The sequence below is a fragment of the Macrobrachium rosenbergii genome, chromosome 55 (genome assembly GCF_040412425.1).
Source record: "Macrobrachium rosenbergii isolate ZJJX-2024 chromosome 55, ASM4041242v1, whole genome shotgun sequence".
Classification (NCBI taxonomy): domain Eukaryota; kingdom Metazoa; phylum Arthropoda; class Malacostraca; order Decapoda; family Palaemonidae; genus Macrobrachium; species Macrobrachium rosenbergii.
Genome location: NC_089795.1, coordinates 75,732,570 through 75,749,290, shown reverse-complemented (window position 1 = coordinate 75,749,290; position 16,721 = coordinate 75,732,570). Strand labels below are relative to the sequence as shown.

At 37.1% G+C, this 16,721-nt stretch overlaps 1 protein-coding gene across 4 annotated transcripts; it reads left to right on the top strand.

Moving 5' to 3' along the window:
- Positions 1-1,201: 1,201 nt before the first annotated feature.
- Positions 1,202-16,072, top strand: LOC136835437 (putative phospholipase B-like 2). 4 transcript variants are annotated; one of them, XM_067098977.1, is made up of 10 exons: positions 1,202-1,296; positions 4,881-5,255; positions 5,534-5,754; positions 6,303-6,416; positions 8,771-8,906; positions 9,367-9,452; positions 9,726-9,908; positions 10,163-10,381; positions 10,993-11,144; positions 14,796-16,072. In XM_067098977.1, exons 3-8 carry the CDS (start codon positions 5,591-5,593, stop codon positions 10,227-10,229), a joined length of 750 nt encoding a protein of 249 aa, XP_066955078.1. In that variant the 5' UTR covers positions 1,202-1,296; positions 4,881-5,255; positions 5,534-5,590; the 3' UTR covers positions 10,230-10,381; positions 10,993-11,144; positions 14,796-16,072. The 4 variants fall into 4 exon arrangements, with proteins under 4 accessions (XP_066955078.1, XP_066955077.1, XP_066955079.1 ...); XM_067098976.1 differs by having other exon boundaries at positions 1,204-1,296; XM_067098978.1 differs by lacking the exon at positions 4,881-5,255 and having other exon boundaries at positions 1,208-1,296.
- Positions 16,073-16,721: the final 649 nt, after the last annotated feature.

Below are 16,721 nucleotides of genomic sequence, written 5' to 3'. Positions count from 1 at the left end.
AGCAAACGCAAGTAAAGATAAAAAGTACTATTTACTTAAACAATCGCGCTTAAGTTGCTCTTACACATTAACTTATGAAGCTATTAAACAAAATACCCCATTTTCGCTTCTCAGAACGCCTTTGATTAGCTGAGAGACATTTTGGTGAAATTCTCGGTTAATTTGCTATAAAAAAAAATCTGAAGTACTTGTCAACAGATGTGCTAGCAAGTGGGTTCCCTGCACTGTTGCCCAATTCCTTTTAACACCATATAAATTTTCATTAATCAAACTTCATTAAACCTCCAATAAATGGTATCGGCACATCTTATATCACTACTGCAGGTCTTGCCCAGCGCATAGCAGCAGAGCATAGCACCATTAGTAGGTTAAGTAACCCAATAGCATATCGTGCATGGCAATCCTTTCTAGAGCACTTCAGGTGAGATTCAGACTTTATCTCAGACGCCTTATCGTAAACTGCATCTCGGTCACTGACTGCGCTTATCGCCTGGGAAGTTTAATGCAATGGTTGCGGTGCAGAATTATCAAACGGGTCACTTGTCCACAACTTTGGACCTTGGTCCTCAATTTCTGGTTGGTTCGGTAGAGCAATCAGCTATCGCGATTGGCGAATTGATGAAGATGGTCGTGTAGATTTAGTGTAAATAAACTATATGGAGATAGGAATTATCCTCAGATGGTTAGTTGGATGTATCTATCCCTGTTCTTTCGAGCATTCTTGTCTTTATAAACGTTTATTCTTTTGTCTTTTCTCCAAAATGCTTTTAGATTTCAGTAATGCCTATTGTTGTTGAGCGCACTTTTGAGTTGTAAAAATCATATAAAAGTTTTAGAATAGAAATGGTTTTTAAAAAACTGAAAAAAATGCCTGCGTCACATGAGCGCAAAATATTAGTCAAATATCAGCTACTCGTTTTTTTTTTTTTTTTTGTAACTTCGCAAGCAACATTTGCAGTTAACAGTTAACGCCTTAGAAAATATAAAGATTAGTTGATTACCATATAATATAGAAAATTTTTCATCATTGCACATCTCCATCACTGCTAATCATATACTAAAGTTTTGGTATTCATTTCTGATTATTGTTTGCGCAATTTCATACACGAGGGAAAATAAAATGGAAACCCATAGTATGTGGAAATTCTCACAGACTCGGTCTATTCTTATAAGATATGCTTGTTGCAGTTCTTTAGACCTTGGTTGCAGTCACAGTCAGAAGCTCTTGCCGAAAGCAACGCGAAAAAGGACTCCCAGGTACATCGAGTTCAGCTTCAGAAGATATATAGGCGAACCGTAAGATTTATTTAAAAAGAAACATTTTTTTTTACGAATGATGAAAAGATTCAACTGATGAAATCAAATTGTGTGCACAGAATGAGTAGCAAATCTTGACTGAACCATTCATATATATAAGTATGTATTATGTATGTATGAATATATATATATATATATATATATATATATATATATATATATATATATATATATATATATATATATATATATACACACACATGGGAGGAACGATAGCCAAAGGATTTGTTAGTCTAGGGATTGTCGTTTGGAGCTTTTTCTTGTCCCGGGATTTAGTTACTGCAATAAACTGGAAACACTGAAACAGACGCTTTATCTTCCCTCCGTGATTTATTTGGCAGGCCTTTTATCTTGCAAAAAGCGTTGCAACTCGAAATTTTACAAGATTTAGTAATTTTAAAAGATTTTAGCAAGATGTTGTTGATGGGAAAATACACCACTGAAAAATATAAAGTATTTTATATAAATATCAAAACAGTGACATACTCTAGACATCTATCATTATTATCATAAGGATAATGACAGAAATTGTCTGTATTTACAGTATATAAAAATATAAACAGAACAACAAGTCTACAACCATCCTGTAGTCAAATTTGTCCCTATTTTTGTAATTAATTTTTATCCCAGGATTTCCAGGGATTTGCAAAAATATCCCGGGATTATTAAACCTTCAAAATTGTCCGGGATCCCGGGAAACTGGTTACACTGTAGACATTATTATTTTTTAAATCTTACAGAAGCACAGCCGACCTTTCAGGAATACATCACTTTTCCCACCATCTGACTCACCTATTTATTGAATGACATGAAATAAAATGAAGCAGTAAGAAAACTACACTGACTGACTAGATCCAAAAGTACTAAAACAGCTATATATAATTGACAACACTTTAAAATACACAAGCATGTAACTTAAAAATAAACGTTGATAGTACACAAAAAGGGAACATAAAAATGAAAATTAACTGTAAATCAAAATTGACACAAAAGCAATCACCAAGTAAGAAGAATTACGAACTAAACAGAAATAGTCAAATAAAATCATTGAGCAGACAGATACAGAAAATTTTTTTTAGATATGAATGTTCAAAATAAAAATAATGATAATAAAGTACAAAAAGCATACTGGAAAACTTACTGTTCATGTCAATAGTCAAAAGATACCTGGGCGAGTTGAGAGTAGAAACTGGGAACGGAAGAGGGAGAATGGATACATCATATTTATGGCGCAGATAACTGGTTATGTTTTCGCTTCTAGAAAACTTCAGTTTAAGGAGGAACAGATTTTGAAGAAACTTTATAATAGAAATAACCTCATAATTTGCCGACCAGATGAAGGTAAAGGTGTAGTTCTACTTAACCGCAATGTTTATATTGCAAAAATGAATAGCATTTTGTCCGATCCGGTAAATTCTCTGAAGCAGGTGCTCCTGAATTTAGTACCATTTTCAAAGTTGAAGATAGAATAAATCGTGCTTTGAACCAACTTAAGAATGACTGCTACTTCTAAAAGCAAATATAATTCTCTTTAAAATTCAGGGTCTTCTTTTGCTACTCACCTAATTTCGAAATAGGTTAAGTGCCTTGTTCCCCTTCTCAGTGATGTTTATGTACTAACAACCGCCTCACCCTGCAGATTTCTTCTTTTGCCCCTCATATTCTTGAGCAAAAGTCACATACAGTTATGGTTAGTTTTGATGTTCTTTCCCTGTTTACAAATGTCCCTGTTTTCAAAACCATTGACATTATCCTTGGAAAATTATTCCCTACCCCTAGTACCATTTACCACGGTTTTACCAGAAATAAGTTAAACTGGAGCTTTCGGTCATAGATACACATTTTATTTTTAATGGGAAAGTTTATAAGCAAACAGATGGCATGGCCATGAGCTCCCCCTTAGGACCTTCTTTCACTAATATATTTTATGCGTCATTTAGAAGAACAATTCTTGAGTCTGTGCCCTAATACTTTCAAACCCATGTTTTAAAGACGATATGTAGATGACACGTTTTTACCTTTTACTGAAGAATGTCATGCCCAGTTGTTTTTAGATTTTACTAACTCCTTTCATCCTAATATTAATTTTACTATGGAAAAAAATGTAGTGGCTGCATTTCCTTTTTAGATATTTTGGTCTCTCTCTCTCAGGGTAAGTTTATGACTGGCTTATTTGGTAAGAAAACGTGCACCGGCACTGGGCTGAACTTTTTCAGTCATTGCCCCCTTGCTGTCAACGCTAATTCTTGCAAAACTCTATTCATAGAGCTTTTTCCAACTGGAATAACTTTGACGTGGAAGTCAGGTTTTTAGGGATGTATTTTAGAAATAACTGTTATCCCTTGAACTATCTATAAAATTACTAAAATATTTATAGACAATATTTTTACGCCAAAACTGCAGCTTGTAAGTTTGTACCTTACCCAAAAAAGATAATGTATGTTTCTCTACCACTCACTAACAATTCTGTTTTAATCAAACGCAAATTATTGTCACTCTTAAGCCATCTGTATCCATCTGTTAATTTCAGATTTACTTTTAATAACCCTCAAACTACTGGAACACTTTCGCTTTAAAGACACTTCCGGAGTTGATGCGTACCTGTATAGTTTACGAGTTCACTTGCCCTGAATGTAATTTTAGGACTTCTGTGGGATGCACCAAGCGCCTACTTAAGGTTTGCATCGTTTCTCATAAGGATGTCAGCAATCATACAGGTTCAAATTCAAGCAAAGAAGAAAACAGTGCCATCAGACTCCATGCCATTTCCTGCCACCATCACATACTTTTAGAGTCCCTCCATTTCAAACAGCAATCACAAACATTTAGTAGCCAAACTACCTCAGTTCCATTGCACATTGCACAGTTTTTAAAACCACACCATTTCACCCTCTTCCATTCTCAGCTTCTACTCTTAACTCTCCCAGATATCTTTTCGCTACAGACATGACGGTAAGTTTTCCAGTACGCTTTTTGTACTATATTACAATTATTTTTATTTTGAATATTCATTTTGCATTTTTTTTCTGTATCTGTCTGCTCAATCATTTTATTTGACGATTTCTGTTTAGACTGTAATTTCTTCTTACTTAGTCACTGCTTTTGTGTCAGTTTTGATTTACAGTTAATTTTCGTTTCTTTGTTTCCTTCTGTATATTTTTGCATACTATCATCGATTATCTTTACCTTACATGATTATGTATTTTAAAGTGTTGCCAATGCTTTTATATCTAGTCAGTCAGTATAGTGTCCTTATTGTTTCATTTTATTTCATGTCATTCTATAGATAAGTGAGCCTGATGATGGGAAAAGTTATGTAATCCCGAAAGCTCGGTTGTGTATGATTTGAGAAATAATAATGTCTACAATGTTACCACGTCTTCTGGCTATCCTCTTCTTCCCTAAATTGAAGATTTCTATGAACAAAAACACACCTTATATATATATATATATATATATATATATATATATATATATATATATATATATATATATATATACACTATAATCTGTCTGCCAATCGTCGTCAATGGTATAATCTTGTCTCATTTTATGAACTTTAGGCTGTCAAGCCAAGCACCGGGGCACTTTCGGCCACATTGCGATTAAGAAAGTGAAAATACGGAGATGAGTGGTTAGATAATACGATAAAGAGATCCAGAAAATAACGGAGATGACATACAAGAATCTAGGAGCAAACCCCACAGTTGCACTAAGATGTAACAGTTAGAAAGGTTGGCCAGCAAGACTGAAGGTAGGAAGCGGGAATGGAGGTAAAGCAAAAGGCTAAAAAGTGGGTGCAACTATGGGCCGAAGAGACGCTGCAAAGACCCTTTGTAATGTCTACAGTGCACTGACAGCACTAACCCCCAACAGAAGGGGGGAGCGGTTGCTGGTAGAATCTGTGACCGTTTGGTTAGTCGCCCGTCAGATCATAGGTAATAATCTGTTGTCTGTACTTGAACTTTTATCGGGCGAATGAGCTAACACAAGTAATATGACTCAGCTTGTCTTTGTGGGGAATTTGAAGGTCATTGTTATCTTTTCTATTTTTATCGTCACAAAAGTCTCCACCATAACGGTAAAAATAATTTTTGCAATAAAAATATTATCACTATCAGTAGCATTACGAGAGTATTAAAAATAGTCTGATAGATCTATTGACTCCAGTTGTTCTTCTAAAGCGCTGCCTAATGTTCTAATCTTTATATTTCAGTGGCCTGTTACATGAAGAAAGGTCGCACTCACAGTGAGCACCTTATCTATTAAAGAAATGTCAACTCTTATAAAAGGTTTGTTGCTGACATTCGTAAGCCTTTCGTCAGCAAGCATTGTCAGCGTCACTCACGATGGTTCTGGGTACGAGATCCACGAAGGGGCCATAGTTGAGGGGTGGGTTGCCAAGGGCAATTTCACCGATGCCATTTTTGATGAAGGGTAAGTCTTTCAGTTCTGAGTTACTGTAAAGGGTAGACAGCCTGATAAAGTTGCCGTTTTTGCTAGGTGGCAAAGAGCACTTAAAACATAACGCTTTACTTAGGTTTGTTAATTTTCTCGTATAGCTCCCATTTTCAGTCATAATGAAAGGACACAATTGTATAATTATATAACTGATACTAGTAACTGGGCAAAAAAAAAAATATAATCAACGCTAAGTTTCATTATATTCTTTAATCTTTTCCCATGAAAGAAATAAAAATGTAAAAATTAATATATAACCAATGGCGGGTAACTGTTAATCCGCTTGCCTCGAAATCAAGTACTAAACGTCTGGAGTCTAAATTTAGTCATCAAACCTAGGCAATCTGATACGAAAAGACGGGAGATAACTAACAAATTTTTGAAAGATAAAATTACACAAAGATTTGTACAATACTCTATTTTTATGTATACCGTACCAACATTGTACAATTCCATTTTTTCATGAATTAAAAAAAAACATGAACGATGGTTTGGATTATCCCATTTTCCCGTGGCACTTCCAGATTTGCTTACCTAGAGGTAGAGACAAATCGCGACTTTGACGACACTGTTCAGGCCTATGCTGCTGGGATTGTTGAGGGAGCTTTGTCTTACGAATTGATATACTATGCCTACAGGTGAGTAACATCCATAATCTTGCGACTGATGATGTAACCGAACTCTACGACGGATAAAATATTATGGAAAATTCCGATTCTAACATATTTTTTTTTTTATCGTAGGCGAGGAAAGGGGATATTGCCCTCCTTTGATCAGTTCCATGTTTTTCTTCTTTATATTCTAATTACCTGAAAATTTATCTTTGTAATTGTTAGTGACGTACAGCTCCAATGTTGAGGTATCACCACTTACGTCATGGAAGGGAAATGCCTAAACAACATACCCTTAAAGCATCACAGCTTTTATCAGTCCATACGCATTCAGCAGTTTGATAAGAGAAAAAAGGTTTCATCCTATAACTAGGCATAACCTCCCATGAGAGGTGCATAAGCTTGCAGAATAAAGTAACGGAACTGTTTGATGACCACAGCTTATCGTCACATTAATAAAAGTTACGTCAGACGAGACTATAAACCAGAGAAAAGTACAAGGTACATGAACTGGAGAAAAGTGCAAGGTACATAAACTGGAGAAAAGTACAAGGTACATAAAACTGGAGAAAAGTGCAAGGTACATACCTTTTCAATAAACAAGGTTTGGATAGGTTCTGATCTAATGACATTCAAAGATTTCGTTCTTCATCTAATACGAGTATTTTTCTTCACTTTCTGCAAGTAATTACATTTGTTTATATTTGAAAACATCCATAAGACCAGGTTACTAGTACTACTACTATTATTATTATTATTATTTTAAAGAGACGAAAAGAATATTTTCAGATTATCATATGGCTCGCTCAAAGGATTTGTTCCTAAATGAAGTGATAACTGGAGCACGGCTGAGTTAAAGAAGTTGCATAACTGACTGGCAAGGGACTGAAGGGAACAGATGGAAAATACACAGCATTTGGTGCCTCCAAAGCGGTTCGTGAAGACCAACACCTATGGCTGGCTGAGCTAAGTGACTGTTTATTAGTCCTCACGGCCAAGGTTGGTAGGTTGCTTTAGATTAAGCTGGCCTTATGACATCACGGATCCTTTCCCGAAGATGGCATGCAAGAGTGTTAAGGCATTAAAGGGAATAAGAGCCTGGCGTGGACCTCAGGACTCATTCCATTCAACCAAGACGTTCTATGGCCAATGGTTGAAATTCAGTCCGACTTTCGTTTCACGTGATTCTTACAATCACATCTTTCAGGAGGAGTTATCGTATCCTTATGCGTTCATCTCACCTTTTTTTCTTTCTTTTCTTGTTTCACTTCTGTATGGAAAATCGAGAGCCTGGGATGCCGCTCCATCGGCCTTTGCACAACACAACAATTACAGAAATTGCAAAACTTCAATAGTTACTCTAACAATTTCCTAAGACTTCATGAACTGCATGGCATTAGATGTTAGAAAATAAATAAATAAATAAAAATATAATTTACTGGCTTGGGTACATTACGTTTCATGACATTTCTAGTGTCATTATCACTGAAAAAATCATTATCACTGAAGATAATTAACATGTACAAAATATTCACTCAGAAGGCGCAATAATACAAGTGAAACTAACTAGACATCAGTACTGTAGCGCACACAGGGTTTGTTTCAGGGCTGTCATCTAAGATGTTCTTTGGAATTAAGATTCTTAAGTAACTATAGAGCTAGATTAAGAAGGTACATACTTAGGATATGCAGAAAGCCATTAATTCAGTCTATATAACTGGGGTGAAGTGACAGCTCCTTCAGTTAGAGCTTGTACCAGTGTAAACCCGACTCGTGGAATGAGTTAGAGCCAATCAACTGCATGAATCCAGTTGCAAGGTCTAATACTTCTAATTCAACAGCAGTTTTTGCTGGAGGAGGCTCACCATGAGATGTTTCATCATGGTAGCTGTCATTTTCTGACGTGTACTATAAATTAACTAGCATGGAATTAAATGATAAGAAAACTACGTAACCAATCACTTTACTTGTGTGCCTTTTTCCGAGGTTCAAGTGGAAAAGTTGTAGATAACCACTTTCATGCAATTAACCGAAGAAGAAAGACCTTATAACTCACTTCTCGCCAAGACATACCACAAAAAAAAAAAAAAGAGACCCTTGATATTCAGTATTAATCATATTTGAGGAGCTCGGTGCTAACAGGTTAGTGCTTGTTACAGAAAATGACACTGGCCACCTCGTGTCCATTATACAGTATATTGAAATGAAACTAAACATGGATTCCCTGATGTAAAGGATATTTTTCCAACAGGATATGTGTTAAGGTAACAAGAACAAAGCACCAAACATCAACAAAAATAAGTAGTTTGTATTTGTAGCATAACGTTATAGGATAAACTTAAGTACACTCTAGAACTTTACTGAAGAATGACTTCTTACAGGAATACTTGGGAAGGATACTGTGACAAGAAAGGTCAGGAATTTTGTGACAGGCTGTATGCTTTTGTAGACAGCAACATGAAATGGCTGGAAACTATGATCCAAGAAAAAGGAGGTCAAGACCCAATCATGCACCAAGTAAGAACACTTCTGAATCCCTTTACCGCTCATCATCATCTTATAAAACATTTTCAAGCGCCAACTTCTTTTTCGTTCTTAGTATTTTCTCAAGACCGTAAACACTACTAGCACATTTAGTTTGGATAAACATCTGTAAGCTTACCTTAAACTTGCTTCAACAATCTTGAAAATATCAATTTAAACGAAAGCACAAAAGAAACAGGGAAATTCTTCAACGACTACATCATTTTGAAGTTTTAGATCAAGAAATAAATTAGCATTTGTGCATTAAAGAACTCGGAAACTACATTTTATATTTTGCAGTTGTAAAATTATAGCTTTTCACTGAAAGGGGAGGAACATTCGAATGAACATGAATTTATTTTACTATACAACCTAATGTGTTCTTATTTTTCATATGAAATATGTACCTATGCATCTTGTCTATCCATGTCTTGAGAATTTCAGCCATTTCCAGTTTGGATTGATTCTGGCACAAGTAGATGGCGTTGCTGAAGGATACAATCGGTTTGCAGAGCATTTTATCGAGGATGACACAATTTTGTAAGTCATGATGTAATATGCGTGAAAAACTTGACATTTATGCCAACCTTTAAGAATAAGTACGCAACTCAAGTCGAATTACTGTTCAAAATCTTGCTTCCTGTGATATTTCTTATTAAGATAGAACAATAACAACAATTCAACTAGCTTTCATATCATGAATATCTTTCCGTTAACAGTTGGTCTTAAACTTTGTCCTCATAGTCATATAATTTTAAAAATAAAATATTCTGTCTGAATAGTCACTTACAACCTGGCTTCCATTAATTGAAGGATGCTGAATCTAGTGGGTGATTTAGTGGACTTGGAGTTAATACTGGACCCAGAAATACGCAACATGACCTTGGATGAATGGGTCGAATCAGGGCACATGCCGAAAGAAGGAAGTTGCTCAGCAATTATCAAACTCCTTCCTGACAATTCTGATCTGTATGTGGGCCACGCAGCTTGGAATTTGTAAGTAACCACGGAAAGTCGAAGAGGACGAAATTTATAATCTGGCGATTAATTCATGAACTATTTAAAGCTATATTGCATAAGAACACAGAATTCATCTTGGATTTTTCACTAAACACGCACTGTTCAACTTGTAGCCGCAATACCTATGGTCAATTCCGGACTTAATTTTAATACATATATTACGCTAATTGGTAAGCATCAAATATATCATTATTATCCTTTGTTCCAATGAACATCCATTTGATTTTCAGTTACGAATCTACAAGAAGAACATTTTTCCGTTCCGTCGTACTGGTGAATCAGGACCAGAAGACATAATCCCAGGTCACACAGTCGCCTTCTCATCTTATCCAGGTCTCTTATACTCCTGGGATGATTTTAACCTCATATCTAGTGGATTACTTTCAACAGAGACAACCATGCTTAACAACAATCCTGCTCTTTGGCAATACGTTCAACCAGAAGGACAGGTAAGATTATAAAGACTCTTTATATCCTGTAAGCATATTTTTCCATTTCAGACTATGAATAATTCATAGTCTTTTGTCTGATAATACTTTTCAATTGTGTTCATGTGAAAGCTAAACGCAGTCTTGAAGAATATTATGCAAAAATCGCACAACATTAATTTGCATAAAATGTAAGTTGATTACAATTTAGTCCTAATTTTCTAAGTTTTGATAACAGGTTGAAAACTAACGGCTACCGTTTGTTGCCATCGAATACCAAAATTATTTCTTGACAGGCACCTATTCATATTCATTGCCTTTGTTGAATAATCTTTATTTTTGAACTTCATGGAAGTTCAGTTGAAAATGAGACTTTCTCTGGTCTACAATGCAGAATAATCGCAGCTATATTTCCTAAAAAGTTCTTAGAACCTGAAAGGGGACAACTTTTATTCTCATTAAACCATTTTTCTTTTATACTGTAGTTATTATTCCAGTGTGGTAACCAAAATGTTTTCGACTGGTTACATATATATGCATTTCATACTGTTGCTCTAATATCGTTAATTTTCGCAATTCATTCCAATTCTTGATTCTTTAACATATGTGCTACAATTTCCAATATATGACAGGTTATGGAATGGATGAGAGGTATAATGGCAAACCGTATAGCAATCGATGGAGAAAGCTGGACTCGCCAATTTTCATTGTACAACAGTGGGACTTATAACAACCAGTGGATGATTGTAGACTACAATCTCTTTACTCCAGGGAGTAGCATAAAGTAAGGAATGCTCAACTCAATTTCCCTTATGATATAAGTATTATAAAGTTGCTTTTTCCAGCTCAAAATGTTTCTCCTCAGTATAAACTATATTTTCTTGTCTCGAATGTGCAGCATTACTTAAATGAGTAGTGCTTTTATATCAAGTGCCACAAAAGTTAAAGTACATACTTGGGTTAGAGAGATCATGACCTAATTTTTCTTCCTAATATACTCCACTGGTATGAAGGTAACGTTTGCCCCCATCACAAGTATGGTTTTTAAGGTCTCAGCCGCATGGGTAGTTTGCCACAATTTTCTATTTTCATTTCTTTGAGGTTTTGATCAGCTGTATACCTTTAATTACAAATTTCATTGTATCATAAATGAGATAAAATGGAAAGCTATGTCCGATTGGCTGAAAAAGCCCCACAATTGAAAAGTCTGAAAACAACAAACAGTTCAGTTTTACATGTTAAAACAGCTATAGACAGCAGTGTTTCCCAATGTCTTTCTACATATAATACAAGTTCTTTTATTATAGGCACATTATGAACTTGGGTAAAATGTTTCCAGCCCAGAAAGCTAATATCCCTAGACAGTCGTCAGCCTCTCACTTCCAGCCTCCACCTCGATGTGTGCGGGTTCAGCCAACACATCAGCCCCTTGTAACACCCCCCGTGTGTCTCTGCCTCCTCCACGTGCCTCCGCCGAGTTTTTTGCTTCATACGAAAACCTAAGGAAAGAATTTTCACTAGACATTTGGCCAGAGGCTCTGACCCTCAGAGAGGTTATCATAGGAGCAGGGAAGCATCCTACCCCCTCCGAGAAATTGGGAAGGCATACGCTTCAGGGGAGGCAATCAAGCCTCCTCCTCCCTGTAGTATTTCTCATGGGTGGGAAGTTGTACCATTTTCGGGGCCACTGAACTTCAGTCCCTGGGCCCAGAGTATAGTTATCAAGGCCCGGGTGGAGCTGGAATGTTGTCCCCTCCCCAATCAGGTTCAATCAGCCTCTGGCCAGAGTTCTGGGGGTCTTTTAGAATGGCCTGTCAGGTTTTTTCAGTCTGCCAAGGAAGTTCCCTTCCACTGGAAATTTTCCTCCGGCGTGTCCCGCTTATTTTCCTTATTCAATGCGGCAAGTCTCGGTTAAGGCTTACAGTCTTGTGGGTTTGGATCCTTCTGCTCCGTGGAGCCATAACCGCCTTATAGACCTTTCCCGACGCTTCCTTTCACATCTTGGTTGCAGAAAGGTCCTATCCTACTTGGGATTCAGACTCGGGAGCAGGCGTACCCCTTCAGGTTCGTGCCCTCCTCAATGCAGCTCCAGTCTTTTGCCAGTTTGAACAATACCGTAGTTCAACAGTCCAGTTTTAGAAGGCTATACTAGCTGCATATCTAGTTGCCACAACTTATTTTGGCACCCAGCGCCGGAATTGCCTGAGGGTGCCAAAGTCATTATAATCGGTTTAGAGTCTTTGGGCTTTAAGAAACAGGAAGGAATCCCACCTGATTCCCTGGAGGGTAGCCTTCAGTAGTTGTGAATCCAGTGGAAGCAGAAAGAGATAGCAAGGGCGACCTATCATTTCATCAACTCAAGCATACCTCTCTCATTGGTGCTCCAAGAAAAGGTCTTGTTCTTCTCCGTTTGCTTCGGTGACGGTTCTCCTTCTGAAGTCAAGCTGAGTTTATGATCGGGTATGAGTCAGGACGTGTCTCTGATTCCTCCTGTTTGAATAGTGGCCTCGGCCTTGCACAACTATCAAGTGCTTACCCGGCCAGTTCCTCCAGCTTTCCCCTCCGGCCTCAGTATTCCACACCATCACCTCTCTGGGCGGGTGAGGTGGATATTTTGGCCCAATGAAGTACATGGAACTTAGTCGGTCACGTTCGGCAGTTCCATATCAACGCTTTGAGGGCGGTGACAGTCTTCCTGTCCTTGGGAAACTTCCCCCAAGAGGTTTCATTTAGGCTGGTTCTGAACAAAACAGCAATAGTGCACTGGCAAACAAGTGGTTTTGGGACTGAGTTGTTTCATTCAGGTTATGGTTCATTCTTCTCCATAACCAAACAGACACAAGTGCCTCTGTCTACCACCCTTCTCATAGGGGTCCAAAAGGTCACTACTTTTTTTTCCCTACCCAGGCCTCCCTGGTGTTGAATAGTCCTTAGACGGAGCGTCATTCAGGTAGTCTTGTGACCTTTTCCTGGCCTGGAAGTAGGTCTGTTTGCAACCCAATTCAGCCACAACCTATCAAGCTGTCACGTCTGGTATAAACTCAGCCTGCGTCAGCCCCCTCAAGCTCTGATGTCCTGGCTTTGTGGTCTTTGTAGAATCTTACAGTTTAGGAGGAAACTGATATTGGTCTTGTTATTACCGTTTTCCTGAAATCAGTTAAGGGATCCTACTACTGCAGTATGGTTCTGCAGTTAAGTAACTACACTCTTCACATAGTTTTCGAAGCTACAGCAATGATGGGCCACATTGACCTCGAGAAAGTGTTTTATTGGAACCAGACTCACAGGTCTTAACTTTCATCCCTAAAGGTCTGTGTTACGTCAAGAACAGTACTCCGTCCACATTCGGTTTCCTTGGTCTTTGAGTAATGTATCGGAGTTAGCTTCGGTAACCAATAATCATCTTGTTCTTTACCTTTCCTTGTTGGGAAGACCCAAAAAAAAAAATTTTTAATCAGCTTAGCTTCTAGTGTTAGTTTTCCTGTACTGTCTGTCTGTCTGAGGAACCAATCATTTTAGTTTCCCTCATCAGGGGTAGTGTTGCAGAATTCCTCACCTCTAACTTTCTATCTACAATTGAAGGTCCTCATTTTCGGTGGTCACCTTGGAAAGTACTCCTTTACAAGGTCTGTTTCTGTACCAGTTTCTCCTTACAGGCTTTTTTAGACAGGACCTCACAATTTTGTCAGATCCTCTCTTTTAAAAAGATCTTTAGATGGTTCTACCACTTTCATTATTTTCATTACATGAATTTAGAGGACCTTACTAATGTTCAGGGTAAAATTCTCCTAGTTTTCAACGTCTCTATTTAAAGTCTTTAATAGCATAAGAATGATGTTTTATTTCTCTGTTATTATTTCACATCGGCTGACAGGGACCCGATCCAGAAAAGGATTTTTGACAAAGGAAAATCTATTTCGGGAGAGTCTGCCCATCACCCCGGTGACCCACCCTATTTTTCATTCTCTCCCTCCCATGGTAAACATCATTCTAGTGGGGTGGGTGCTAACATGGAATGCGGCTAGTGTTGCCTTATATACAGTCCGCAGTAGTGCATGGGCTTGTATCAGCACTTCTCGTTGGGACTTTTTGACATTGGGAATCTCTATAGGATAAGGTTCCGTGTTTTGTAGTTCACCCTTTCCATACACCACTCCATCTAGTGGAGCTACTCGCTCTGGGGTAGTAACTCCAGCATTTCATTTAGCTTTCTGTATCTAGCAAACGGAATTACTTCTAGAAATAAGTGCTGAATGGACTTTTTCACCAGGTGACACGGGCCCCTCTCCAGAAATAGATTTTTCCTTTGTCAAAATTCTTTTTTTATCCCTTTATTATGGAAACTCCAGTTGTACCAACCACTGTTCTCTATGAACATAGTTTTAAGAATTATAAAACTCTTTCACTCATATTTACAATACCTGTTCTCTTTCAGGCCGAACACTCTTTGGGTTTCAGAACAAATGCCTGGTTACATTGAAAATGAAGATCTGTCAGACCTCCTTTTGCTGCAGACGTATTTCCCAAGCTACAACACCCCATATTTTGAAAATATATTCAACATGAGTGGTCAGCCAGCATATGTTGAGAAATATGGTGACTGGTTTTCTTACGACAAAACAGCAAGGGCTTTAATATTTGCACGTGATCACATAAAAGTTAAAGATATAGAATCCCTTTTAAAACTGATGCGTTACAATGATTTCAAGAACGACCCATTTGCTCGTTGCGAGTGTGAACCTCCCTACACTGGAGAGAATGGCGTATCAGCTAGGAGTGATCTTAATCCAGCCAATGGCACATATCCATTCTCAACTCTGGCGCGTAAAATTCATGGAGGAATAGATGCCAAGGGAACCAACTATGAAATGTTTAAGAATTATAGGATTCTCGCAGTGAGTGGGCCAACACATGATGATCAACCTATATTCAAGTGGAGTGAACTTGAAGAAGCTGATATAATACCACATTATGGGCATCCAGATGAATGGAATTTTCCTGTGGTTGAGCATGAATGGATTTGGTAAGAAACACACCTGGCTGTAACATGAGGGATTATATCTACATTGCTGGAACTCTAGAAATGTTTTGTTAGTTTACGTAAACAACAAATTATTAAATTATGAATTATCATTTATTCGGCTATGCCCATAGATTTGACTGAAAGGCACAAAAAGGAATGATAAACTTTGGTGTAAAGATATTTACTTTCTTATGAATACTGGCAACCAAGAAGTATTTTCTAGAAAATATTTTAGAAGTACTTAGTTAATTATAAGTGAACATGTAGTTTTATGGATTTTAACAAAAACAATCCATAATTTTGCAATTTTTTTTCTTCTGACTTTATGCACCATAAAATTAAAGAACTAAAATTACATTTTTTTATTTTACATAAAAAAAACCAGTACTGTAGTCCCACAGGCAACACTTCTAAATCTACCTCTCTTCTTCTGGGCCACCTGCATGGATTTTGCAAGGCAAGATCCACTGGGAAGAGACTTAGTGGTCTTATATTGTAATGCAATAATTTTCTATATATTTGCCAAAGTTTCTAAGTTATCTAAGGTAAACAGTGGGCCTTTAGTTCATTTCTTTGACTCTTAATCATGTTTCATAAGAAGCCCAAATTCCAGAAACCTTCATTAAAATAGAAAATATTCTAATTATCTTATTTGCAATTCTGAAATAAAGTGTAAAGGTTTTCTTTGTGAATATAGTATTTCTTATCCTGAGAAACAGGAAATTCTAAAATGATGTTGCATTCAATGCTTATTTTTTAAATAAATAGAAATCATAAACACCACAATCATATCAGCATTGCCGTTACTGATACAATTTGAAATTCACAATGAAAATATGTTCATCATATTTTCATTTTAATGATGAACATAAGGATAGTTACCCAAGATACCTATTTTACTTTTACAATTATCTGAAGCATTGTGACAGATCCTTGTTAAATTAACCAGGAAAGGATAACTTTCCCAAAAGTGCTTTCATTCACTTTCTCCCAGGGACAGCTGAAAGTAATGGCAACTCAGCCAATCACCTGAGGCACCACATGCTAGGGGGGAAAATGTGAAAACAATAGATAAATTAAATGCCAAAATGAGAAAATTTATGGCATGGAGTCGTATATGAATTTTGTTAATAGGCTCAACCTGGAAAAAAAATGTTGACAGTGAAAACTGCTCAAGATATGACAATAACAATAGTGTGTCCTTGACTTATGGCGGGGAATCTGTTCCAGTGCGGCACCGTAAGTCGATTTTTCTCTTTTATCGGCATTTTAACGGTACTTACGGCACCGCAACTTGATGTTGCATCTAGTTACAGTGCTTATGGTGCCATTAACTTG